General features: G+C 39.4%; 1 protein-coding gene across 5 annotated transcripts; it reads right to left on the bottom strand.

Annotated features, from left to right (window-relative positions):
• Positions 1–1,451: 1,451 nt before the first annotated feature.
• On the bottom strand, positions 1,452–6,373 carry IAA2 (auxin-responsive protein IAA8-like). Of its 5 annotated transcripts, XM_029106294.2 has the most exons (8): positions 6,206–6,373; positions 5,989–6,069; positions 5,056–5,504; positions 4,744–4,961; positions 4,414–4,640; positions 4,161–4,299; positions 2,694–2,755; positions 1,637–2,048 (listed from the first exon to the last, which is right to left on the bottom strand). In XM_029106294.2, the coding sequence occupies exons 3-8, from the start codon at positions 5,461–5,463 to the stop codon at positions 2,011–2,013; spliced, it is 1,092 nt and encodes a 363-aa protein (XP_028962127.2). In that variant the 5' UTR covers positions 5,464–5,504; positions 5,989–6,069; positions 6,206–6,373; the 3' UTR covers positions 1,637–2,010.
• Positions 6,374–26,084: the final 19,711 nt, after the last annotated feature.

Raw genomic sequence — 26,084 nt, forward strand, 5'->3', positions numbered from 1 at the left:
ATGACGTCGTTCTTGTCATCCTCTTCCTCAATCAACCTCCATGCCTAGTACCCTGACTCAGATTCAAACGAAAGACCCTTTAAACAGAGAAAGAAAGCAGGAGGGGAATAGAAAAATAAGAAAAAAGAAATAGCAAAAGTAATTATATTAAAAGACTTCCAAGGAATAAAATAAAAAAATAAAGCAAATTAAAAACCAATTTTCTTGCCTAGTTCCTCTCTCTCCGTCTTCTGATAACCTAAGTCTCAAAACTCATAGGGATGCTGGTTAGCTGAATAATAGCCACCAGTCTCAAATTGAACCCAATGAAGGAAATCTAGTTGGACCATATGGATACTCTAGTTTTTTACTATGTAGAAAAATGTCAAGATAAGCCCGAGACCATTCCAGTCCCTTCATGGCTCCGTCCTGGTTCAAACATGTGTATGACAACACAATCTATCAAAACAATCCACGACTTTAACTTATAATATAATTATATCAATTGAATCGTATATAAACCAATGGCGACTTAGGCGAATATATGTGGGCTTCTGGTGGTTGTACCAGTTGATTAAACTGAGTAATACATGAGCTACTGGTGTTGAAGATAAAGAGAAACAAAGATACGCACTCCACTCAGCTGAAACGAATTTTAAGAAGCCAAAGATTATATCGAAACGTTCAATATTATTACCAGATGATTGCATATTTGTGCATGAGGAAAGGAACAACTTAAGAGTTCTCTTTTTGAAGTCAAAACCATGACTTAGTTCACTTTAGTTTAAGACTTTAGAGGATTCATTCTTGCTCCCACAGCGTGTTTGGTGGACTGGCTTGGATTGAATTGGATTAGGCTTTGGGTATTAGATTGGATTAATTTCGAACCCATGTCTAAGGTTCGGTTGTTGACTTCGAACGCATCCTGAGACTCCGATCCGACCCTCATCACCTCCCTCGTCTCCGCTCACCTCACATCAAACCCATGACCAAAAACCGACCAAACTGAACCGCAATTGAGTCGGTCCGGTTTAGTTCAGTGTTTTTCTTGATTTTTTTTTTATATTTTAAGAACCAAACCAAACCAAACCAAAAATACTATACAATTAGATACACGATTTGAGGAGTAACCAAATCGAACCGGACCATGCCCGTCCCTACGATCCATGATACATTTAACGCCACCATAGACAGGATTTATATTCAAATTAATTGGACTTATCTTATCCAAACCACTCCTTCAACCAAGGCTTTCTAAAGTCCTGAGTTCGATTCCCCACGCCCCCAATATCAGTTGTACCAAAAAATAAAATAGAATTACAACCACCAGAAAATAATACCAGATATAAGTTGCCCAGGAGCATTCATGGTTAGTTGTTCGGTTTTGGGCCGTTTGGCCCCATTTGCAATTTCTCAACCATAAACTACACAAATAAATCCAAACACCGCAACATGAACATGACCCCCTAACCTTTCCAGTAAACACTACCTACTGATATCAGCAATATCTGAATAATTCAAGCACAAACCATAAACCCTACAAAGTTCTTAATAATAAAGCCGCCGAACACCGGCCTTCGTCCGGTCTCGGAATTCGAATGGGGCCAAACTGATAAATGCCCTGGAATATGAGGGGATAGAATACATGGAGGCAGAATGAAAGAAACTTGGAAGTTTTAGATCACACGCATTCATCACAAAGGGTTCCCAAACAATTGGCACTTTACAAACTTAAGGATCCTGTATGGGAACAGGAACCTGTGCACATACAACTGCAGAGATTTGAGTTTCGGTAGTTTTGATAACGTCAATAAGTTAGAAACAGAACGCTCGGAAACATGAATCCACGGTAAACAAAAAACACAGATGTGGTATTAAGATAACAAGACCAGCCACCTGTGATGTCCCGTCCAGCCCAAAGATCTACAAATCCTTGCACTCCGATTTATCCGGTTGCCGTGGTTTTAGGCATTGCCTTCATTCCAAATTCATAGACTGTTGGATGGAAGACATCACATTGTATATTACCGGCTAGTTCCTGTTCCTGCACTTTTCCATGGCCCTTGGTGCTGCACATAAAACGAACAAAAATAAATACAAAGACGACAAGGATACTGTGGGATATGCATATGCTATATTCAAACTCACCAATGTACCCTGCACCTCTCTATATACTAGAATAAGGTTGAATACGGAGCATCTCACAAGAAACCATAATTAAGCAATAAGCATGGCCCAATTTCTTATCAAAAACTTAGTTTTTATAATCTAAATGTGGTTAAGATCGATAGTGTAAAATCTTGGAAGGCTGAAGTTATGAAACATACAGGTGAAATGAGAGCAAACTTTGTTGTGCTTATCTGCTAAATAAAACTTGAATAAATAAAACAGCATATTGGATGTACGCCTTCCTGTTACCCTGTAGTATTTGAAACTTCAATCCTAATTATTTGTTTTCGATTATGTACTAAAGAAAACTAACACCATAATCAGCACCCAATTAGTTCGCGACCATTGCAATCCTAACAAGGAAAAGTTCCAAATTTACAGATAAAACTAAACTCCCTGGATAACCTACGTTTTCTTTGGATTATAGCTGAAATAAAATCAGTAAAGTGCAAATCTTAATCGTAGGGGAAAGTGAAAGGCTGTCTTAATTCTGTGATCCTGATTAATGATAATCCATGGAATATAACAGAATATAATATGCGCACCTAGGCCGATGGCATCTGAGCTCTTCATAATCCTCATCCTTTTGCAGGTATCAATGAACATGCTGTCAAAAGTTCATATTTTGAATCAGACTTTTAAGACAATAAAATATTAAAAAGCCCTGGTACATATTCAAAATCAACATTACACTTGAACATATTTAACTTCATCAAAGCAAAATGGCAAATAAATAGATGCAGGCACATAGTAACATAAACCGTCCATGCATGGCAACACATTAAAGCTCACCAACCATGATGCCCAAATTTTGAAACATTGCAATCACACCTAGTTATGACCATGAGAGGTCAGCGCTACAAAAGAAAACAGATCACCTCCTTAGAATAAGAAACAATCTATCTTAGTAATGGTTAAGAAGTTCCTTGATAACTATAGCATGGCAGAACTTTGTATTCCTTTTTGCGCTATAATGCAAAACCTGTTTTCAATAGTTGATAAAGCTAATTTTCTGTCTCATTACGATGCAAATAAGAGTTTCCATATATTACAGAAATAAAATAATTATTATGACTCTCTGAATTTTTGGAAAATTATGCCTATGAATATCTAAACTAACATCATGACATGTTGGCTTATAACTCATAGATATAACAAAGATGCCATTCTTGGTGACGCTGCCTTATTCATTTCAATACATGGCGGACAAGGGAAGTAAAATGCATCTACATCTATATAAGTTGATGGTTGACAAGGTAAATGCAACTACATCTACATTCACATCTTTATGATTCTTTAGATATACTTTAATTGCATTGCTTAACAAGAGTCCCCCTCAGTGACCATAAATAACGACTAACATCAAGTTCTATGGGTTACACATTACAATATCACGTTTCACCTCCATCAGTCATAGTTTATAAGTTTTCCACATGTTATTCAAGTTCAAGCCATCCCAAGTTATATAAAACTGATGTCCTAATCTAGGGTTCCAATAGAACAAGTTTAATGTGCACATAGAAGTTACGTGCATGCTGTATGCAGCATATAGAAGCTTGTATAAACAATCGACAAAGATACCTACCTATCCATGAAAGTTCACCATTTTGCTCAAACCCAAAAAAAAAAAAAAAAAAAAAAAAACACACCTTCACCAGTTCATTGACTTGCAAAATTTCAAAATCAATTCACATTTTATATTGAGTATGTTATTAGCACTAAAAAATACGCATCCTGCACTCCTCCCGCCATTATATTTTTTACTAGAGCGGAGTGCAGATAACAGCTCCCTTTAAATTATAGCCAAACTAACGTAACCCTTACCAAAAAAGTAATGTAAATCCGTGCTACTTAATACAAAATGTAACTCCATTGCCAGCCTATGCAAAAGTTAAGTTGTAAAGGGGCCGTTTTTTGAGATTTAAGCTTTTTTGTATCACTGGCAAGTCAATTATGTACGTAACAAAACGAACTTAGTAGAAAAACAATTGTGCGGATGAATGAGAACTTACTCCCAAGGAACATCGCCCACGAGCATCCAGTCACCATCTTTGTCCTCGTAAGTTAGAACATATTCTGAGCCATGAAGCAGATCTTTCAGCTTGCTTTCGCTAATCTCTCTGCCTGGAGCTCCATGAGATCCATATTGACCTGAAATCATACCAACATAGCAGTAACTGGATCCATACAAAATGCAGAAACTTTCTACTTAAACTCATATTTCGCTAAGACATCTGTAAACATTGAATGTTCGCAACTGCTCACCTAGGGTAAAACAGCGGAACATCTTTTCAAGAGCAGAAGAAAGTTCCTGGTATGCAGAGTAATTTTTCAAATCTACTTTCCTCAAATAAGGTGCACCATCCAAGCTGACCTTGACAAACAGAGCACCAGGGCCCGATTTTCCATCTACTTCCTCAGTGTTTTTTGATGTAGTGGCCAATGAGTTCTTCCTAAATGATCTTATAGGTGGCCAACCCACAACCTGCGCCCTGATATATAAGGAAGCTGAGACTCCATTTTCATTGTGAAAGGCCAAAGTACAAATTTTCTGCCAAATAAATTTCAGTGGTAAGGCAATTTTTTCGCACTTACTTGGAAGCAGGTGCACCGCTAGTACTATTTTCATTATGATTCGGTCTGCTTTTGTTGACAGCATGAGGCCTCTCTTGTACTACCTTTGCTGGTGCCACCTCTTTTGTTTTGGGTGGTTGAGTCCCAGGGTTCTCAAGTGCAGAACCAGATTTCAGTCCAAAGTTTGGAGAAGGTCTGGGTGACAGTAACAGGTTTACCTCTGAATTAGCATATTTCCCCTGCATCACAAATCAGGTGATGGTAAAGCTAGACATAATAAATAAATAAATAAACATATCCAATTCTCTCTTCAAGCAAACCAGTTGCTTTTACCTCTGAGAACTCATCCATAGCATCGGAGAAACCTCTCTTGTTTCCCGAAACAACTGTTTTCTGCAATGAAGAATAGTGGCCATCCTTTAAAGGATGCAACGGGAATAAGGGCTTCTCATCAAGTTGAGTGGAGATTACCCTCGCCTCTGAGTCTCTCTCAGGAGACTGGGATCCAGGAAGCCCAAGTCTAAGTTCTGTAGCCTTCAAATGCAGACTACTTTTACTTCCATCAGAGACAGCAGAGACCTTCGAACTGTCTACCGAAGAGCAATCAGACAATCCCATGTAATTTCGCTCCTTCAGTTCCAAACTGTTCTGGCATACACTCTCCATAGAACCCGAAGAAGCCAATAATGTAACATCGCTCTGACCCTCCTCCTCATCAACACCAAGCAGTGGCGGAGACATCACAATTCACAATGCTAAATCACTCAATCTATATTTGAAACCTGCTAAATGGAATGAAATATCTTCAGAAAAACGCCCATAAAACAGAAGTTAATCAGAAATAAAAGAACTGAAGATTTTGTCAATATTTACATTCAGCATATTCTCGTATAACAATTAATCAGTGGATACACTAAAAAATTAAATAGTGTGAAGCTGAAGATTTTGTCAATATTTACATTCAGGTCAGACAACTGAAGAAAATTAAAGACCAATCTACTGATCAACTTGCAATCATCATATCTACAGAGATTCAGAAACCAAATCACAGCCACAACCAGGAATTATAAAATAAAATAAATTGATGGTGGGTTTTCAGATTTCAGGACAAATGGTTATAGAACTTTGATATATAATTAGAAAAGAAAAAAAAATTAATTGATGAGCCTTGTTTCTCTGTGTGCCATAAACAAATAAAGGGTTTTGTGGGGAAATTCAATGCAAGTAAATAAAAAGAAAATTTCAAAACAAGAGACAGAGAGAGACCCAGAAATAAAAACGGAAAAACCAGTTCTTCCCTTCAAAGTCTGAGATACCCAAAACCAGGGAAAAGAAAGAAAGAGAGAGCTGAAATCAAAACAAACAAAAAAGAAGAGAAAACTCAGTGTGACTCAGTGTCACTGGAAGTGAAGATTACCAGAAACCAAAATTCGGAAAAATGAAACGATTAGGCGGAAGTGATTGGAGACTACGGCGAGTATACCTGAAACGACTGGGTGGATCAGTGGCTGCAGAAAAAGCAAAACAAATTTTGGATTGAAGAACAGGTCTTTGATTTGGCTGACAGGAAGCTCAGAGTCACAGAGAGAGAAAGACCTCAGGACCCTCCATACGGCACAAAGTAAGAGAAGCAGTCCGATGTGCATCTCTCTCTCTGTATTAAAATAACAAACATTAATAAAACAAAGTGTCACGATCATCTGGTTTTAGGTTTTTTTTTTTTTTTTGTCGATATATTTTTTAGATAAGTTGTAGATTAGGAGCCAATGCCTCGAACCTATACGGTAGTGCAAGGGTAACACTTTTTTCTACTACTGTGATAAAATGTCATTTCTAATATGATTTTAGTTAAGTTGACTAGAATAATGTCTTCTGTTCACTTGAATCCTCATCTTCACATAGTTCAGAGAAAGGTTTTTAGTTGAAATGATTATGAGATTAACCTAACTCCTTAATTCACCCCCTAAGAATAAAAATCGATAATCTTCTAGTTGACTTTGAATGCAAAACATTAATGTGGTTCTACCCGGATTTCGTTTGATTTTTTGTAATGTGCTAAAAACATTTATCGATTAATATTGTCAGAGACCAAATTGAAGAGGTAAGTTAATTTTATGGATCATTTTGGCTGACAAGCCTTTAAATAAATTTTATATAATTATCTTATCGTTTAGCCATCATGGCCACTAAAACCTCCATTGTCTCACCACCATTGCCGCCACCAGCACCACCACCACATTCTTCACCGCCCACTTAGGTCACCACCTTTTTCACCATCTCCGCCACCATAACCATCATTGCTACAAACATCTCTTACAACTTGTGTTAACACAATCACCTTGTAACACTATCGCCTCCACCATCACCACTCCCACCACCATTGCCCCGTAGCCCGCTATTGCCACAACCACTCTCTACCACCACCACCATCATCTTGAAATTTATTTTACAAAAGCATTACCAACCAACATGAATTTATTTATTTATTTATTTATTTGACGTTTAAAATATGAATACTAAACATCTTTTTAATTATACGCATTTCCAAATTATAAAAATGCAAAATACTATTTGTCTTCCCTAAAATTCTGATAGCATAAACAAGAGAGTGCATGCCCAATTGTCCATGCAAATGGCGGATGCTGAGGCTGAATCCAAATATACAAGATGGGATGAGTTTTTGGTAGGCATCAGATCACATCGTACGGTCCTAATAAAGCAAAAGCAGATATATTCTGTGAGTGTGAGGATGTGTGTGTGCACTGCTGAGCTTGACAACTACTTAGCACTACCAGCAGCAACAGCATACGCAGATATATATGGAGGAATCATACTGTCTTACAATTTCTGGGCAGTGATTCCTTTTCTTTCATCGAGCGTGGGGTGCTGCATAAATACCACTTTTACCCACTAAACCATGCTCTAACTTTAACTGAGAATTAGGGGCATGGCTTTTAATCATACTGCCCTCCAATATCCAGATACCAGAGGCCATCCCCCTTAATTAAAAAAAAAAAAACACACACACACATCATATTTTGTCGGGTAAGGCTACGAAACCGTCAGTTTAAAATAAATTATATGATATAGTTGTTGATGATTGAATTATTATTTTGTATTGATTAACGTGCTTATTTTCATTACTTGAGTAAGTAAAATACTATCACAAACTTCCACTATTTGTATACACATTTTCCCCTTTCTTTTGTCTTTTTTTTTTCCAGTCATCTTCTTTTTTTTTCACGCTTTCTTTTGTCTTTTCTCTATATAATTCGAAATGGTGAATTCTGTTGATGATTGAATTATTACTTAAGTATTAATTAACATGCTTATTACGGTTTGCAAATGTGGTCTAATAAATCTACCTAATATTACTCTAAATTAGTATGGATATAAAAAATTATAGACATATTTAGCACGCGTTATATGCTTCTATTATTTCAGGACAGATACTTGGCTCCACAAAATTGTGAAGGAGTTCTTAAATAAAAGTAGTTAAATTCGTTGCTGATTCACGAAACTTCTTGCTTATGATCGAATATTATAATTCACTTTGTATAGATCATCGATGCAAAACCCAATAAATTGTGAAATTATTTAGTCATTATGTGGATGTGCACACTTTGTAGTACTTAACAAGCAAAGCATTAGGGTTTAATTGCCACTAAACATGGAAACATATGTAGTCATTACGAAATGCAAACCAAAAGCAAACACCTTACAATAGCCAAACATTTCATAATTCAAGTTTAACCACCCCACTCATTGCTTTCTCTACTATTCTCTCCTATTCTAAACAAGAGATTCCCCTCCTTATTGCCCCATGTTACATCCAAACTCCTACTTTAAAACCATAAACTCACCTCATATGACACAATTATACCGCTACATGATGTCTTATGTCAATGAACAAGAATATAGTACGAGTACAAAATCACTTATCGTTCCAATAAAATTAAGATACGCGAATAAAAAGATTGTCTTTATATTACTGCAACAGTGTTATGATGTGACGTAATTCCTTCTCGCACACTCACATGCATGACTTGACTTCCAATGGATCCACACCAACAGGCTGCATGCACATGCCCTACCCAACCAGGGTCCCACCATGCATTATAAAAGGGCAAATGTGGGAAACAACCATCATAATTTGTAATTTTATTTTTGTAAATGCCTGTATGGGCAAAGAATATTGGGAAAAAAAAAAACTTGGGGTGCAAGTGGAATTACAGAATTAGAAATCATTTAATTAGTTTTTTTTAACAATAATAGTAATTAAGTTACGTAGGAGAGGAGAGGGCGTGAGAGAGTTTTAGAGGGGGACAGAGAAAAACATGGGCCAAACGAAATGATGTGTTGGGGGACAAAGAAAGCGCCTTTTATTTTTTGTATTGCCGGCCTCAGAACGCGACACATAACCTCCTTTCATCACTCGCCACACTCTTCTTAGGCTCCCGCACCATATGGCGCGTGAAAGGTACAATCTAGTCCATGACAAGGCTGATTTGGGCGCGGTTGGAGTATTTCGGTTTTCGGTCCAAATTACGAACAACACATCTTATTATTAGCTTATTATGAAATTTAGTTCACAATTTTTTTTTAATATAGATAATATTGTTTATTAAAAAAAAAACAACACAACTTGATTTGTCAAAATTTCAAACCACAAGGAATTAAACTGATTGATTCACTAATGTTGCAGTTTGATTTGGTTCGATTTTTTGTTTATATTGGATCTACTACTAAATGAAAAATTCACAACCTTGTCAAAGTATTACAAAAAGTCTGTAAACCTATCAATGTATAAGATAATCATCATTAAACAACCTCAGAACTTAAATTTAAAATCTCACAACTTCAAAATATTGTATCTCAAAACTAAACTAAAGATCTCAAACGTCCAATAATATAACTAAAAGTCTCTATATTGTTAATTGGTTTTATAGTGAACTCCATTTATGGTATTCAAGTAGGTTGACTCACGTGTTAAGCCAACGACCAGATGTGGATGTAATTTCATACACGGCTGACTTGATAAAATTCCACCTACAAGAGAATAAACTTCGTTAACCTAATTGACGAACACCATAAAAAAAAAAGATGTCAATCAAAGGACCTCCTATTCCTAAGACAAAAAATAAAACTCGAGAGAATTCTAAGTACCAAGTGAAGATTACAATTTCCTTTAATTGCCTTGACAACTTATAAAGATAAAATGCCGGCAATAGCCAGAATATATACATCACAGTTTCGAAAAAGAGGAAGCACCATCTCATCACCTTCATGTTTTTGTTTTGTTATTTATTCTTTCAAAAAACTTCATGCACGAAGCAAAAGTCGTTGTTAACATCAATTTTTTTGTGATATGATAATGTATGGCAGCACATTAGATATGTTTGTCCTTCAAATTTGTCACTTTGCTAGAAAAATGATCATAAGGGTACAAATTAAACTTGTCTTGGCAGCAACAAGGCTCTTAGATGTACCACGTTTACCTTACTTTTCACCTTGGAGAAAGTTTGCCAACCAAAATTGTCAAATGATGATGTTCATGAGGTCTATATCTCAATGGATAAAAGTGTATATTTGTATCGCATTGATGTATCATGTGGTGTGTCAAACGATTCATACAACTACTGTGGATGCAAATTTCTTCCTCCTTGATCTTTGACAATTTTGCACCTACAAAATAATTAACACCTTAGGTTAAGGCCAAGAGCCTCACGCGCCCACGATGAATGGGGGGGCTTTGACCGAAGAACCTCCGATGCTACAGTTAGAATTTAGAGAGAAAGAGTGTTCAGAGGATTTTGGGATTTTTGCCAAGGTGTTGGAATGAATATTTGGTGAAAATAGGAGCCTATTTATAGGGCTAGGTTGGTTCACTTTAGAGAGGAAATGTGGCCGGCCACCAAGTAGGGTTTTTAGGTTTTATTTTGGGGCTAATTAAACATAAAAGGAAATGTTTTGGTAGTTATGGAATTAATTGGCTAATAAAAGGGAAGAAATGGTGAAAAAAGGTAGAAAAAGTGACGGATTAGGTTTTGAATGGGGATAGCCGGCCCTTTAGTATTTTTAGGTGTGAATGGGTGTTTTAATTGATAATTAAGGGATTGATGAGGTAATTAATCCCTTAATTAATCAATTTTTAGGGAATATGAAAGGAAAATATTATTTAGCTAATTGATTAGCTAAATAATGGAATACAAAATATATAGAATAAATTAGGTTTTAGGAATTACCTTATAGAAAGGATTTGATGAAATAGGCTTGTTACCTATTTTGGGCACTTTTGACTTGGTTAAGGATGATTGTCCGCCGCTCGCGCGTAGGAATCTCGGTATGCCTCAAGGGTATTTTTGTTCTCTTTTACCCAAAAATCCACGTGTCATCTTTTGATTTTTTTTGGCTCCACAAATGCCCCACACCTGTTGGGCTACTCGCAGGAAAGGGCAGCAAGTGTAGAGATCTTCTTATTTTAGGAAACTTAAGATTGTTTCCTATTTTGATGTTGATTCTCTCTTTAATAGGAAATTAGATCCTTCTAGGAAAGGGAAATAAATTTCTCTCAAAACCTATTTAAGTCCACCTTAAGTGGGTTATTAAATCAACTTTGGAGAGCGATTTATTCTACCCTACAAGAGAGAGATAGCTTAGAGGATAATTGTTCCCCCTCCTCTAGCAATCTTTTACATCTTGCCCGTGCAAAAGATCGTCTTTTGTTGCTTTCTTCGTCTTCTTCGTGCCGCACTGAGGTAAAAAAATTAATTTTCCTTGTCTTCTTCTTGGATGGTGCTACCGCGGGGCAGCCGTCAGAGTGATGCGGCATGTCGGCTGACATGGGTCAGGAGTCGGCTCAGCATGGGCTGAGGAGATATTGTGGCAGGGACCACTGCTTTAAGCTACTCGACTTGGCTAGAACCAAAGGCAGCTTGTGTGGTTGGGGCCGCGGATTGTGGCGCTGGGGCGCAGTACTAGGCGAGTCACATGGCTCATGTCCCTTTAGGCTTTTGGACATGATGCGAGCTAGGCCGGTGATTGAGAGAAATGAAGATGTTGCGGGCCTCATGAGCTGCTGGAATGTTGGGTTGAACTCTCCTGCTAGGTACCACGAATGGCGTTGGCTACTTTAACTCTCTTTGTCAGGAGAAACGTGGGCTGCTCCCAAAAGAGAAGGTGAATATGATCAAAGCGGATACATTGGCTCGCCCAATCACTGTTGTGGATCTTACTGCAAGTGAAGGTGGGAAAAGGGATCTTCCCTGCCTGCTCAAGAGATGCCGGCTGAGAAAAAACCAAAGACTTCTTTCGCTGCTCGCGCGGGTTCACTGACTGCCTCCAGGTTTGTGATTGACTTGACTTTTTCCAAGAGGACGAAAAATAAGGCTGCTAGATCTGAGCATGTAGCGCCTGCCATGTCAAGAATGGCTAGTACGATTGCTGATATGATTGTTCGGCATAAAGGTCTTGTCATGCCCCTAGTGCCGAATTTTGTACCAAGACGTCTGTTGAGAGCTAAGTTCGGTTCACCTTTGGAGAGACTTGCTATTATGAAGAGCGATAAGATGGACTCTACTGCTAAAGTGGCGCCAAGGCCCATTCCTTATACTGCTGAGACTGATTCGCCTACTGGGAATGAGGAGACTGCTCGCGTAGGCTACTTCTAGAAATCCCAGCGCAAGCCATCGTGCATCTAGTTATACTAGGGCAGCCATGCTCATCCACGTTTGGATATTCAAAGTGTAAAGTTTATCCTCCCGTCTTGGAAAGCTGACCCATATGGGTGTCGGGGAATTGGTTTACCCTTTTGCACTGGAGAGCAATTAGTTTACCCTCTCGCACTGGAAAACATGGTTAGTCCTTCGGGGGGCGCAATTCCTGTGATGAGTCCTAAGTAGGGCGCAGTCTTCTTTTGAAGTGCAGGAGTGATCAGTTGTTGTAAGTATGCAGCCGAGCCAATTTGTGATTACTTCTGAATTCCTCATTGAAAAAACGAGTAAAACGAACGAGAACTTAGCTGTAAGGTAAGAACTGCATAACAATTGAATAGTCCTCAGCTTGTGAGGTGGTGCCCATCGAGCTTCTTGAGTCTTCGGGTTTTGATGTAGCGGGAGGTCACACATGGTACTTCTTCAAATTGTAGGCCATCCACTGCTTTTTGATCTTTTTGCCGTTTCTTGGTGACGAGGGTGTAATTACTCTTACCGCCTTCTCTGCTAATCTTATACAGACCTTCCCAGATGAGATTCGTCTTTTTGGAGCCTTTTTTGCGGGCAGTGATGAAGGCCTTAAGACTAGATATCTGGGCTGGAACTGTCGGATCTTGGCCCTTTTGTTGCAGCTGGAGAGGAATTGTTTCTGGTAAGCTGCGATGCGAGTGATAGTCTGCTCGCACTTCTCCTCTACCAGATTTAAGCTTGTGGCCATCTCCTTTTGGTTGCTTGTCTTTTAGTGGTGCGATATGCCCATAGACATCCTTGGAGTTCGGTTGGCCATTTGTTTTTCTTATTTGTGGGGGATTTCTTATGGCAGTCGAAGATTATCTTAGTGGATGCTTTGGCCTGCATATTGCCTTGAGGATACCTTGGCGTAGACATGTTCTGCTTGATGCCATATTTTTGGAAGAACTTCGCTAAATTTTTGCCCACGAATTGCGGGCCGTTGTCGTGACGATGGATTAAGGGATGCCAAATCGGCAAATGATGCTCCTTCATATGAAGCGCTCTATGTCCATCTGAACTATGATCGTCATGGGCTCTGCTTCTACTTATTTTGTGAAGTAGTCGGTTACCACGATCATCATGTCTTTGCCCCTAGTAGTCTGGCTGGTGATTAGCTAGGACTCGGAATGAATTGAAAGCTTTTTCACCACCAAGTCTTTTGTCATTCGAAGGCCTGCTAGTGGGGCTTCGTACTCTGCTTCGTTGTTAGATGCTTTGAAGCTTAGAGTGATCTACTGCTCGAGCATTGAAACATCTAGGGTGGCAAGAACCACAGCTGCTCATGAGCCTTCGTAGTTGGATGCGCCGTCTACATACAAACGCTAGAAATCTCCATTGAGGGAACAGGTGTGGTTAAAGTGTGCTCGGCTGCCTTCGGCGTGTCTTTTGGGCCGAGTTATTGCGTTCGTCAGAAAACTTTGCATCTGCCAGGGTCTACGCCTTTATCGTCGCGGGTTTGGATTCGGCAGAATAGTGCGTCATGATGATGACTGCGTGCGTTTGAAGGTAAAACTTAAGTTTTTGGGTTACAACAACTATTGCCAAAGTTAGCTTTTGAATTTTTAATAGCATCGATGATAGCTTTTGAACTGTAGAATACAGGTAGTCGGGCCCCCAACACTTCTCGCATAATGGTAAAGCTTATTGCTACTTTAGATACCGTCAAACATGTGAAAGTCATCCGCTGCTTCTAGGGAGGTGATGTCGGGTACTTCTTCAAGTCCTTAAATGTGCATTGGCGAGCCTCATCCCAAAGTGCATGCTTCTCTGCCAAAGCAAAAGAGTCTGCCAGAGTTAGATCTTCTTTCATGATCAATTTTTCGAATAGCGGGTGGTCTGCTAGAAGGCCTTTTTGGAAGGCTGCTTTAGTCATCGAGTCGTTGCATCCGACTATCCTTGCCTTCTTTGCTTTGAATCTCCTCACATAGTCACGAAGTGACTCATTTGGGTTATTCTTGATGTCAAACAAATGGTCGGACTTCTTTTTGATCGAGCGATAGGATGAATATTCTTTGGTGAAAACCAAAGAAAGTTCGTAGAAATTTCGGATGGATTGTGGCGGCAGGGTGTAAAACCAATCTTCCGCCTCACCTTGTAGAGTGGTGGCGAATATCTTGCACATGAGATCATCATTGTTTCGATAAAGGATCATTGCGTTTCGGTAGCGCTTTAAGTGTCTCTCCGAGTCTTCATTCCCTTTGAAAGATGTGAAATGTGGCATGCTGAACTTACGTGGAGGCTCTGCCTGCTCAATCTCGTCCGTGAAGGGTGACCTGCTTATGTTAGCTATGTTTCGTCGTAGTGCCTCGTTGGTAACCTCATTGCGTTGGAAATCGTGCAATCGCTTGGTCAAGAGTCTCTCTACTTCTTCTTGAATTTGCCTTTGTTGAGGTAGCGGAGCTCTCGGCTACCCCTAATCATAACTTGTTGGTCTAGGTTGCTCTTCCATGTGTTTAGCTCGTCTATACCGCAGATGCAGTGCATGTGGTGCGTTCCTAGCAAGCGAGCGAGTTCTTCGCATGTTGTTGGTTGAACTTGAGCTGGATTGAATAAATGTTTCTCTCCGTCTGTCGTGCTGCCTATTCCGATGTGAGGTGGATGATGCTCTTTGTGGGCTTAGCCACGAATGAACACTTTGCCCGAAAGGTTGCTTATGTCGACTATCGGAGTGTGACCCCAACCGTGAATGTATGCTCACCCGTGGGCCTAGTCGAGAGTGCACGCTCCTCTGCGAGCTAAGACGAGAGTATACGATATCTCGGGAGCCCAATTAGGAGTGTACACTGCCTGAACGCTCAGCTTGTGGCTGGTCGAGTGGCTGCTTGCCGGGACGCTGCTGGAAAGGTTCGTATGCCCTTGTCCTACTTCGGGATACCTCGTCCGGGGCACGTTGGATCCTGGTGCGTTGCAAAAGTTGATTCACCAAGGTTGTCTGTTGTGCAAGGGTGCTCGTCAACTCTACGACTTGTTGAGACAAGTGTTGTTTGCCATTTGGATTGGAAGAGCTTTGGAAAGAATGTGCCTCTTTGGGCAGTGGAAGGGTGGTAGACTCCGGGCTTGAGATTTGAGTTAGGAAATGTCAAATCCACGAAAAAATGTGGTGAGAATGCCCCCGGCTCGATGGTAGGTCCAGATGGTTGAGATAGTCTTGGGTCGACTTGGGCTGCTTGGAAAGCCATGAGAGCAGACTGGGCTGCGGGAGCAGGCTGGGCCACGAGAGCAAGTTGGGCCACAAGAGCAGGCTGCTTGGTGGGAGTAGGTTGGGCCACGGGAGTGAGCTGCTCGTCAGGAGCAGGCTGGGCCACGAGAGCAAGCTGGGCCATGATAGTGGGCTGCTCGGCGGGAGCATGCTGGGCCACGAGAGTGGGTTGCTCGGCGGTAGCAGACTGCTCGGAGTGTGATGCACATGGGTGCGAGGCTTGGGCTCGGCTTAGCAACACATTGAGTTCGCGTTGGGCTTGGAGTGACATGGCTTGGGCCGTGGCCTTGGTGTCGTGAGCCTTGGATGGCACGGCTCGAGCCGTGGTAGCGGTGCCATGAACCTTGTCGCGAGTAGTGGTGACCATGGTGGCCACCGTGGTGGTTGCCATGGTGGAGCCCCATAGCGATGGTGCCACTCATATGATCACATTTAGCCTCGTGGATCGCCATGGTCCCATTTCTTGAATATTAGAATTTTCACTTGTGGAATTTTCTAAATTTCTAGCCATTATATTTTTCTTATACGTTTGATCAAAGAACCTTTGCAAATAAAAAATTCTAATAATAAGAACGTATGAAAAAATATTCAAATGGACTAGAAAATAGAGAAAATTCTTTTTATGCGAGAGTCTTCTACGAGTATGGATCTCAACTCTCAATGAAAGCACCAATTTGTGGATGCAAATTTCTTCCTCCTTGATTTTGGACAATTTTGCACCTACAAAACAATTAACACCTTAGGTTAAGGCCAAGAGCCTCACGCGCCCACGATGAATGGGGGGGCTTTGACCGAAGAACCTCCGATGCCACAGTTAGAATTTAGAGAGAAAGAGTGTTCAGAGAATTTTGGGATTTTTGCCAAGGTGTTGGAATGAATATTTGGTGAAAATAGGAGCCTATTTATAGGGCTAGGTTGGTTCACTTTAGAGAGGAAATGTGGCCGGCCACTAAGTAGGGTTTTTAGGTTTTATTTTGGTTTAATTAGCCAATTAATTGGCTAATTAAACATAACAGGAAATGTTTTGGTAGTTATGGAATTAATTGGCTAATAAAAGGGAAGAAATGGTGAAAAAAGGTAGAAAAAGTGACGGATTAGGTTTTGAATGGGGATAGCCGGCCCTTTAGTTTTTTTAGGTGTGAATGTGTGTTTTAATTGATGATTAGGGGATTGATTAGGTAATTAATCCCTTAATTAATCAATTTTTAGGGAATATGAAAGGAAAATATTATTTAGCTAATTGATTAGCTAAATAATGGAATACAAAATATATAGAATAAATTAGGTTTTAGGAATTACCTTATAGAAATGATTTGATGAAATAGGCTTTAAATTGTTATCTATTTTGGGCACTTTTGACTTGGTTAAGGATGATTGTCCTCCGCTCGTGCGTAGGAATCTCGGTATGCCTCAAGGGTATTTTTGTCCTCTTTTACCCAAAAATCCACGTGTCGCCTTGTGATTATTTTTTGCTCCACAACTACTATCCAGTTAAACAACAAAAATGCTATTCTACTCTTACTACATATATGTACTATCATTTATACAATTTCTCTAATAGAGGTAAGGCAATAGAGATAGGTTGGTGGGCCCTATCTCTATTAGAAGGATTGTACAAATAATGGTACAATCATGTAGTAAGTATAGCATTACTCATTAAATAAATTCATTAATTGACGTGAAATATACATATTACTTATCACATCATATGGTACACCGATGTGATAGAGAAAATGTGATCTCCATACTCGGGATTACTCTTTCTCCTAAAATTCAACTCCCTAATTGGATTTTGTTCATTAATGTGTCGTGTGTTGGGCAAGATTGCAAATTGGGCCTTAAAAAAGAAGGCTCTAAGAGGTCGGCTAGAGAAATTTAATGATGGCTTTGCGAGTAGGGGTATAGAACAGTATCTAATACCTTAGGATCTAATTCCGGGCAAAGTGCCTTGACTACTGGGAACACTTGGGGAGGAGATAATAATATGCTATCAACCCACTTGGTTGGGCTCGTTCCTTTTGATTTTGTTTGAAAGATGAAGAAACACAACTTACAGAGATCCTCTAGGAACTCTAAAATCTATTACATGATCTAGAATTGTGGATTATCATGACGAAGTTATTAGCTAGTCCTATTTTTTTAAACAATTAAAAATTAAAAAATAAAACTATTACATTAGGAAAATAAACAAACCAAATACAAGATTAAGTTTTCTGTGAAAACTTACAGCCACGCACTTTCTACATTATGTTGATTGACTTGATTCGCTTATGGTTTATGTTCCGGTTAACTGGTAGGCCAACTTCGAATTCTCGGAGGAAAAACTACTGATGCATCTTTAGTTTTACAAATTTGAAGGAGCTTAAAAACGCTGAGAAGTTCTCAAATTGAAAGTATATTTAACTGTGACCAAAGGACTAGACGATCACGGTGTTATATCATGATTTGAACCATTTAACAATCATTTAGTTATTACTGGTTTAGGTGCTTAATACCACGTCTGATAATATTATTTTTCACTTGTAAGTGATCTTAAATTCAAATCTTGGGATAAATTAAATTAAAATCATTTAATATATCACTAAAAGCCTCCTGGTTGATTTTCATGTATTTAAGAAAAAACAAATCCAATTAAGTAACCAAAATTAAGAACAAAAAGGGAAGTTAAGGTTGTTAGTGTAACTTGATTTCAATGAGAGTTTTGATGAAGATGGAGCTGTACAGAAAACACACGATGAACAAAGGTTGGAGAAAGCGAACGGTTTCTTGTTCTTCTCTCTGCAGAAACTTTACAGAGGAATATTGCTACTCATGTTTAGAAATGAGCACTCACATGCTTTACATTAACTGAAGGTCCTTAACTTGGGACCACATAAACTACTACATTTCATCCTAGACACACATCTCTCTAATTTCATGGATCTACCAACACATGGCACTCATGGCATTTTTTACAAAACTAGACATTTACACTTTGCCTCATCCTGCACAAGTGGATTCACCAATTTAAACAAAACTTATTCTAAAACATTTCAGCTCAAATACTTATAGTTCAACACTCTCCTTTAAGTTTTGAGCTGATTTCACACCAAGCATATCTCGAAGATAGTTGAATCGATCCTTAGACAAAGCCTTAGTAAATATGTCTGCCACCTGCTCATTTGTTGGACAGTACACCAAATCGATTATCCCTTCCTGGAGTGCATTCTTGATAAAATGATACCTTCTGTCAATGTGCTTGGTTTTCTGATGGAAAACAGGATTTTTAGTAATTGCAATTGCTGCTGTATTATCACAGTGTACTGGAGTCGCTTCAGTTTGCATCTCACCAAAATCTTCAAGAACAAATCTAAGCCAAATGGCTTGAGCAGTTTCTTCAGAGGCACTGATGTACTCTGCTTCTGCTGTAGAGAGTGCTACACAATTCTGCTTCACTGAGGCCCATGAGAACACTCCACTGCCAAAGGAAAATGCATAACCAGAAGTACTCTTGCTATCATCAACAGATCCTCCCCAATCACTATCACAGAATCCGATTAGCATTGCATTCTTTCCCTTTACATACTCCAGACCATAATCTAAAGTTCCCTTGATGTACCTAAGCACTCTTTTGGCTGTTCCAAGATGTTTATTTGTAGGACAGTGCATGAATCGAGCTAGAAGGCTTGCAGCATACATTATATCTGGTCGAGTTGCTGTGAGATACAACAAACTTCCAACAATTCTTCGATACTGTTCCTCACTTGCTGAACCACTGCCATCATCTTTGCATAGCTTCTCTGATGAAACCAGTGGTGTAAACACAGATTTACACTCATTCAAACCAAACTTATCTAACAAAGAACCAGCATACTTCCTTTGATGGATAAATATGCTTGTGTGAGTTTGAATCACTCCCATACCAAGGAAATGGTGAAGGAGCCCCAAATCTGTCATCTCATATTTTGTCATCATGTCTTCCTTGAACTCCTTCAACATCTCAGTGCTATTCCCAGTATACACTATGTCATCCACATAGATTGAAACAATCAGAATTTCTCATCCCCTTGCTTTGATGTAAAGAGTAGCTTCACTCTGACTTTTCACAAACCCACAGTGAGCAAAATAGGTATCAATTTCACTATACCAGGCTCTTGGCGCCTGTTTTAGACCATACAAAGCTTTATAAAGCTTGTACACCTTGTCTTCACTCCCCTTGATCACAAAACCATCTGGTTGTTCTACATAAACTTCTTCTTCGAGTACTCCATTCAGAAAAGCAGATTTCACATCTAGTTGGTATAATTTCCAACTTTTCTGAGCTGTCAAAGCAATTAGAGTCCGAATTGTATCCAGTCTAGCTACAGGTGCAAACGTTTCATTGTAATCCACACCTGGTTTCTGAGCATATCCTTTGGCTACCAATCTTTCCTTATGCTTTTGCACTGTCCCATCGAGATTAAGCTTGGTCTTGAACACCCACTTAACCCCAATTATGGGTTTATCACTTGGTCTGTTCACCAGATCCCATGTTGCATTCTTCTCAATCATTGACAGTTCATCTTTCATAGCCTTCATCCATGCTTCATCTTTGGCTGCCTCTTCAAATTTTTCAGGTTCCATAATACAAAGATTGCATTGTGCCAAGACATCATCTAGATTCCTCCATTTCAATGGAGTGTGATCAAAGGCTTGAGTCATTCTCATGCTGCTGTCCACATCACTTACAGATTCATGAGAAAATGCCAGATTTGGTGACAAAACATAATCATTTTCCTCTGGAGTTGTCTCTGATGAGATACATTTAGGCAGCACAGATAACTCACTAGGATTAAACACAGTTACATAGTTCTCAGGAGCTGTCTTCCATTCCCAGGCTGCATTTTCATCAAACACAACATCCCTTGAGAGTACAAGCTTTTTACTAAGAGGATCATACACTCTGTACCCCTTTTCACAGGTTGCATAACCTATAAATATGCCCTTGACACTCTTTGCATCTAGTTTCTGTCTCAACTCATTTGGTGTGTGTACATAACACAGACAACCAAAGATTCTAAGATGTGCAATTCCAGGTTTTCGACCACTGAATGCTTCAAATGGAGTTACTTCTCCAAGAGCTCTTGTAGGACACCTGTTCAATATATAGACAGCTGTGAGTACAGATTCTGCCCATAAGTAGTATGGTAGTCCTTTGTCATGAAGCATAGCTTTTGCCATCTCAACCACAGCTCGGTTTTTCCTCTCTACCACTCCATTCTGTTGTGGAGTATAGGCCATAGATAACTGTCTTTGAATCCCTGCATCTTCACACAGTTTTTTGAATTCACAAGATGTGAATTCACCCCCTCTGTCACTCCTCAAACATTTTATCTTAAAACCACTTTGTAATTCCACCATGGACTTGAATTTTCTAAAACAGATCAGTGCATCTGACTTGTATTTCAGAAAATAAACCCACATCATTCTTGTACAGTCATCTACAAGAAGCATGAAATATTTGTTGCCCGCAAGAGAATCATTCTGCATAGGACCACACAGATCTACATGCACCAGTTCTAGAGGTTTACTTGATCTCCACGCTTGATTCTTTGGAAACCACTCTCTATGCTGTTTCCCAAACTGACAACCTTCACAAACTTCATCCATTTCTTCTAAAACTGGGAGACCATGCACCATTTCTTTGTTCTTAAGCTGTTGAAGACCTCTAAAATGCAGATGGCCTAGTCTCTTGTGCCATATCCAAGTAGACTTAGAAATACCTGCTCTCAGTACAACCTGATCATTTTGTATCAGTGTCAAAAGATAACATCTGTTCTTTTTCATTTCAACTTTGAGTACAAGACAATCCAATGAAGGTCCATCAAAGATACTACACATCTTTCCTCCAAATAACAGGTAGTAACCGTGTTCATCCATCTGCCCCACACTTAACAGATTTTCCTTCAACCCAGGTAGGTACATTACTTCTTTGACATATTTTCTGCCTTTGCTAGTGTCTATCACAAGTGTACCAAAACCTGCCACATTCATGAGTTCCCCTGTGGGCATTTGAACCTTGCCAACCACATTTGTTTTCATGTCTATCAACAACTTAGAATCCCCTGTCATATGGTTGCTACAACCACTGTCTACATACCATTCTCCATTCACTTTTGATCAGTGATTGTGCTATTTGCATAAAACAGGTTCCCTGTCACCTCTACCTGATTAGCACTATTTGCCTTTTGCACTAATTTACCTACTGTGCACTCTCTAGCCCAGTGACCAAACTTTTCACAGTTATAGCATTTAGGTTTCCCTTTATACCTACACTCTCCAAAGTGAAACTTAGAACATACCCTGCACTGTGGTTTTGTACCTATCTGCCCCATTGACTGTGCATTATGTGCAGGATTAGCAGGAAATTTCTGCTGAAACTTAGGTTTTGAACCCCATTTCTTGCCCTTGTTATTCCAATTTTTCTGGAACTGAGATGAACCAGATTGACCTTCACCCCTATCCTGCTCTTTTGAACTCACTGAGAAAGATGAGAATGCTTTCCCAGTAGTATCAACAGTATGCAGATCAAACCGTTGTTCTTGACTTTTTAAGATTGCAACTACTTCCTGCAACTCTACAGTCTCTAGACACTTTGTGTTTTCTATAACCAAACATATAGAATCATAAGGTTTACTAAGACTAATCAGAACCTTTTGCACCAGTCTCTCATTCGACAGAGATTCACCAAATGTTCTCATTTGATTAATTAGCTCATTCAGCCGTGTAAGATAGCTAGATAAAGACTCATCATCTCTCATCCTAGCATATTCAAACTCTCTCCTAAGATTCTGCAATTTCACAGATCGTACATGATCACCACCGTGATACTCCCCGTACAACAAATCCCATGCCATCTTAGCTGACTCGGCATTGGCGATTTGTGGGAAGATCTGATCCGAGACTGCATTCTGAATGATTCCCAAAGCCTTTGCGTCTTTCATCAGAACAGCTACCATTTCTTCATCATCCTTCGATGCTTCTCCAGCTTCCTTCTTTTTCGGATTGGAGGTTTCAAACCCCTTCTCTACCAGATTCCATAACCCAAGGGATTTGAATATCGTTGCCATTTTAATTCTCCAGAACTCGTAGTTCTCACCGGAGAAAACTGGAGTCCTCACTTCCGAGCCTCCAGATCCAGACATGTTTTGATCTAAATCGACAACGTTCACGGAGCTTTAAGAGAGCTTCGATTGAGCTCAAAAATAGCTTCACAGATTTACGCCCAGATTGTTAGACCCAACCTGGCTCTGAGGCCATGTTAGTGTAACTTGATTTCAATGAGAGTTTTGATGAAGATGGAGCTGTACAGAAAACACACGATGAACAAAGGTTGGAGAAAGCGAACGGTTTCTTGTTCTTCTCTCTGCAGAAACTTTACAGAGGAATATTGCTACTCATGTTTAGAAATGAGCACTCACATGCTTTACATTAACTGAAGGTCCTTAACTTGGGACCACATAAACTACTACATTTCATCCTAGACACACATCTCTCTAATTTCATGGATCTATCAACACATGGCACTCATGGCCTTTTTTACAAAACTAGACATTTACACTTTGCCTCATCCTGCACAAGTGGATTCACCAATTTAAACAAAACTTATTCTAAAACATTTCAGCTCAAATACTTATAGTTCAACAAAGGTTATGCTCAAACCTCAAACTATATGTAATTGATCCGCAGTATAATGTTTCGAGTATAAAACGATATATACTTCCTCTACAATTTTCAACTGTTGAGTACTCCAAAATGCTAAAAACAGAACAAAACTAACTTGAACTGAGGAGGTATCACTACTCAGTATAACCAGTTATATATATTAAGGGTAAAAATGTAATACAGTTAGTAATATAGTTAGGTAGTTAGTATTTGGTTAAAGTGGTTAGGATTTCTATATAAACAGTATGTGTAATCTTCATTTGTAAAGTGAATACAAATCATATTTCTCTCTAAACTCTTTCTCTCTAATATCTCTGTGTTCATCCTTCTTTTCATCCATTGTTCTTGATTTTCCTTTCAATTCTCAAACACTACAATGTAGTTAACATGGTATCAGAGCCACCAGGCTTACGCCTTTGATTCTGGTGGTTCTATTTCTCATTGTTTTTCATCTGTTTCTAGCTTAGTTTCGTTCCAAATTTTCATTAGATGTTCGTTGCTTCCGCGATTGTTTTTGTGTTGATTTTTCTGCGATTGTTGGGATCTCGATGACTTTTCTCTCGTTCCGACACCAGATTGCTGATTGTAGACAGAGAGGCCATTCGCGCTGGTTATTTGTGATATTCTCCACCGACGCCACCTCCAAGAACTGAAGCTCTCCACTCCCGTCCATCTTCTGGGTTGATTTGTTTCTGGGTTTGTTTTTCTTTGAGTCTTGGAATTTTGGGTTTGATTTTCTGATTTGGGTTTTGAGCCAAAAGGTGTCTCAGGTTCTCAGTGCATTTTCGTGCGGTTAGGATTTGAGATATGGAGACTGGTGGAAAGTTGAAGAATGGTTCCGAAGGAATATGTCGATTGGCGTTCGGGAGAGTTGAAGTTCTGGGAAATTCATTGCCGGGTTTTGAAGTTGGGGTTCGATCGTGATTTGTAGTGCAGAATTCGTGATTTGTCAGTGTGGGTGTGTGAGACTTGCCCGGTGCGTGTTCGACGAAATGACTGAGATAAGTGTTGCTTCTTGGAATATTATGATATCGGCTTATGATTGGGTTAACGACTTCGAATCCGCGGATTCTTTGTTTCGATCGATGCCTGAGAAGAATGTGGTTTCCTGGAATACTTTGTTGGCAAGGCATGTTAGGTTGAGCAACATTGAGGCTGTGAAAATGGTGTTTCGAGAAATGACAGGGAAAGATTCAGTTTCTTGGAATTCTATGATTGCTGGGTATGTTCAGGTCAGAGATTATGGTGGAGCATTGAAGCTCTTCCGTGAAATGCAAGTTGCCGAGGTGCAAGTTGCCCTTGTAGATATGTATTTGAAATGCGGAAAAGTCTCACTCTTTGTGGGCAAGAACAAGATACGGGTCCCTAATCAAAACCTCACCGTCTCTCTTGGGGAAGAAATGATTCAGCTTTCAGAGTTTTAGTTTGAGCAGAAAGGTCTCACTCTCTGATCTTTCTGCAGATTATGGTATGGTTCTTTGCTTTTTCCTTTCATAATGTTCACTGAATTTGCATTGGATTTGGGTATGGTTCTTGAAGTTCTTGGAGTCTAGTTGCTGTTCTTGGATGGGTGCTCTTGCTGTAATCTTTTCTGGTGGCACTGTTGGAATCAGGTCGTTACATTTCTTTGGTTTTTCAATTCTGCACAGAAGGTGTTTGTGTTTTTGGGTCAATGAAATTTTATGCAGTGTTGGTGTGAATTTTATATGATCTGTTTCGGGGTTTGCGTATATGATTAAGGCTGATTGCAGTTGTAAATTGTTGACGTTTATGAGTTTTATGAAGTTGATAATTGAAGAAGGTCGAAGTCAGAAAGTTGGTGAATTTGTTACGTATATTGAGTAGCATTTGTTGTGTTGTTCTGGTATGATTGAATCAATTAAGAATTTTGCTTCAGTATCCTTGTCAATGGATAATGTCAGGCAACCTGGGGATAATTCTTGTCCAAGTGCAGAAGTTTGTGCAGTATATTTCTTTTCACAGCCTATAATGTCGAGTCTAACCAACTCAATTGTTAGCATGAATCTACAGTAAGTCCGGTTATAGATGAAGTTTGAAGAAGTTGTTAACGGTAAATCCCACGAAGGGTAATCCCGTGTTTTGAGTAGGTAAATCCCACGAAGGGTAATCCTACATAGATGTTGATTTTCAGTTGTTGAAATTGTGAAGGCCATTGCCATTGTTCAAAGAAGTTGTTTTTGGTAAAATCCACAAAGGGCGATCCCGTGGTGCTATAGTTAAGGCCGATGCCACACTATAGTTTGTTATTTGTCTGTTTTTAAAAGGCCGAAGCCAATGTTAAATGAAGTTGTTGACGGTAAATCCCACGAAGGGTAATCCCGTAAGAAATTGTCATAACCGGCCTGAGGGTGTGTTACAATTTTATAAGAGGCTGTTCTTTGATTGAACCTCCTGCACAAGGCAGAAGAATATTAGACTTTTGGCTGTGCTTCCTACTGGGCTTGCAGATTGAGTTTGGGGCAGTGAGTCAGTGAATATATTTGGGGCAGATTGATGTTCACTGCTGCTCTGCAGTTATAACAAACTCGTTATTCAGAAAGGTTCGAGATAATTTCCATATTTGCAGAATCAAGTTGCAGTTGGTTCAAGTTGTTCTGTTTTTCTGGGTTTCATAAACAGTGACTGCAGTTGTTCTTCCAATCTCAAACTGGGTTACCCCAGTTGAGATTGAGGGGGAGTATTAAGGGTAAAAATGTAATACAGTTAGTAATATAGTTAGGTAGTTAGTATTTGGT

The sequence above is a fragment of the Malus domestica genome, chromosome 08 (genome assembly GCF_042453785.1).
Source record: "Malus domestica chromosome 08, GDT2T_hap1".
In the NCBI taxonomy this organism is placed as follows: domain Eukaryota; kingdom Viridiplantae; phylum Streptophyta; class Magnoliopsida; order Rosales; family Rosaceae; genus Malus; species Malus domestica.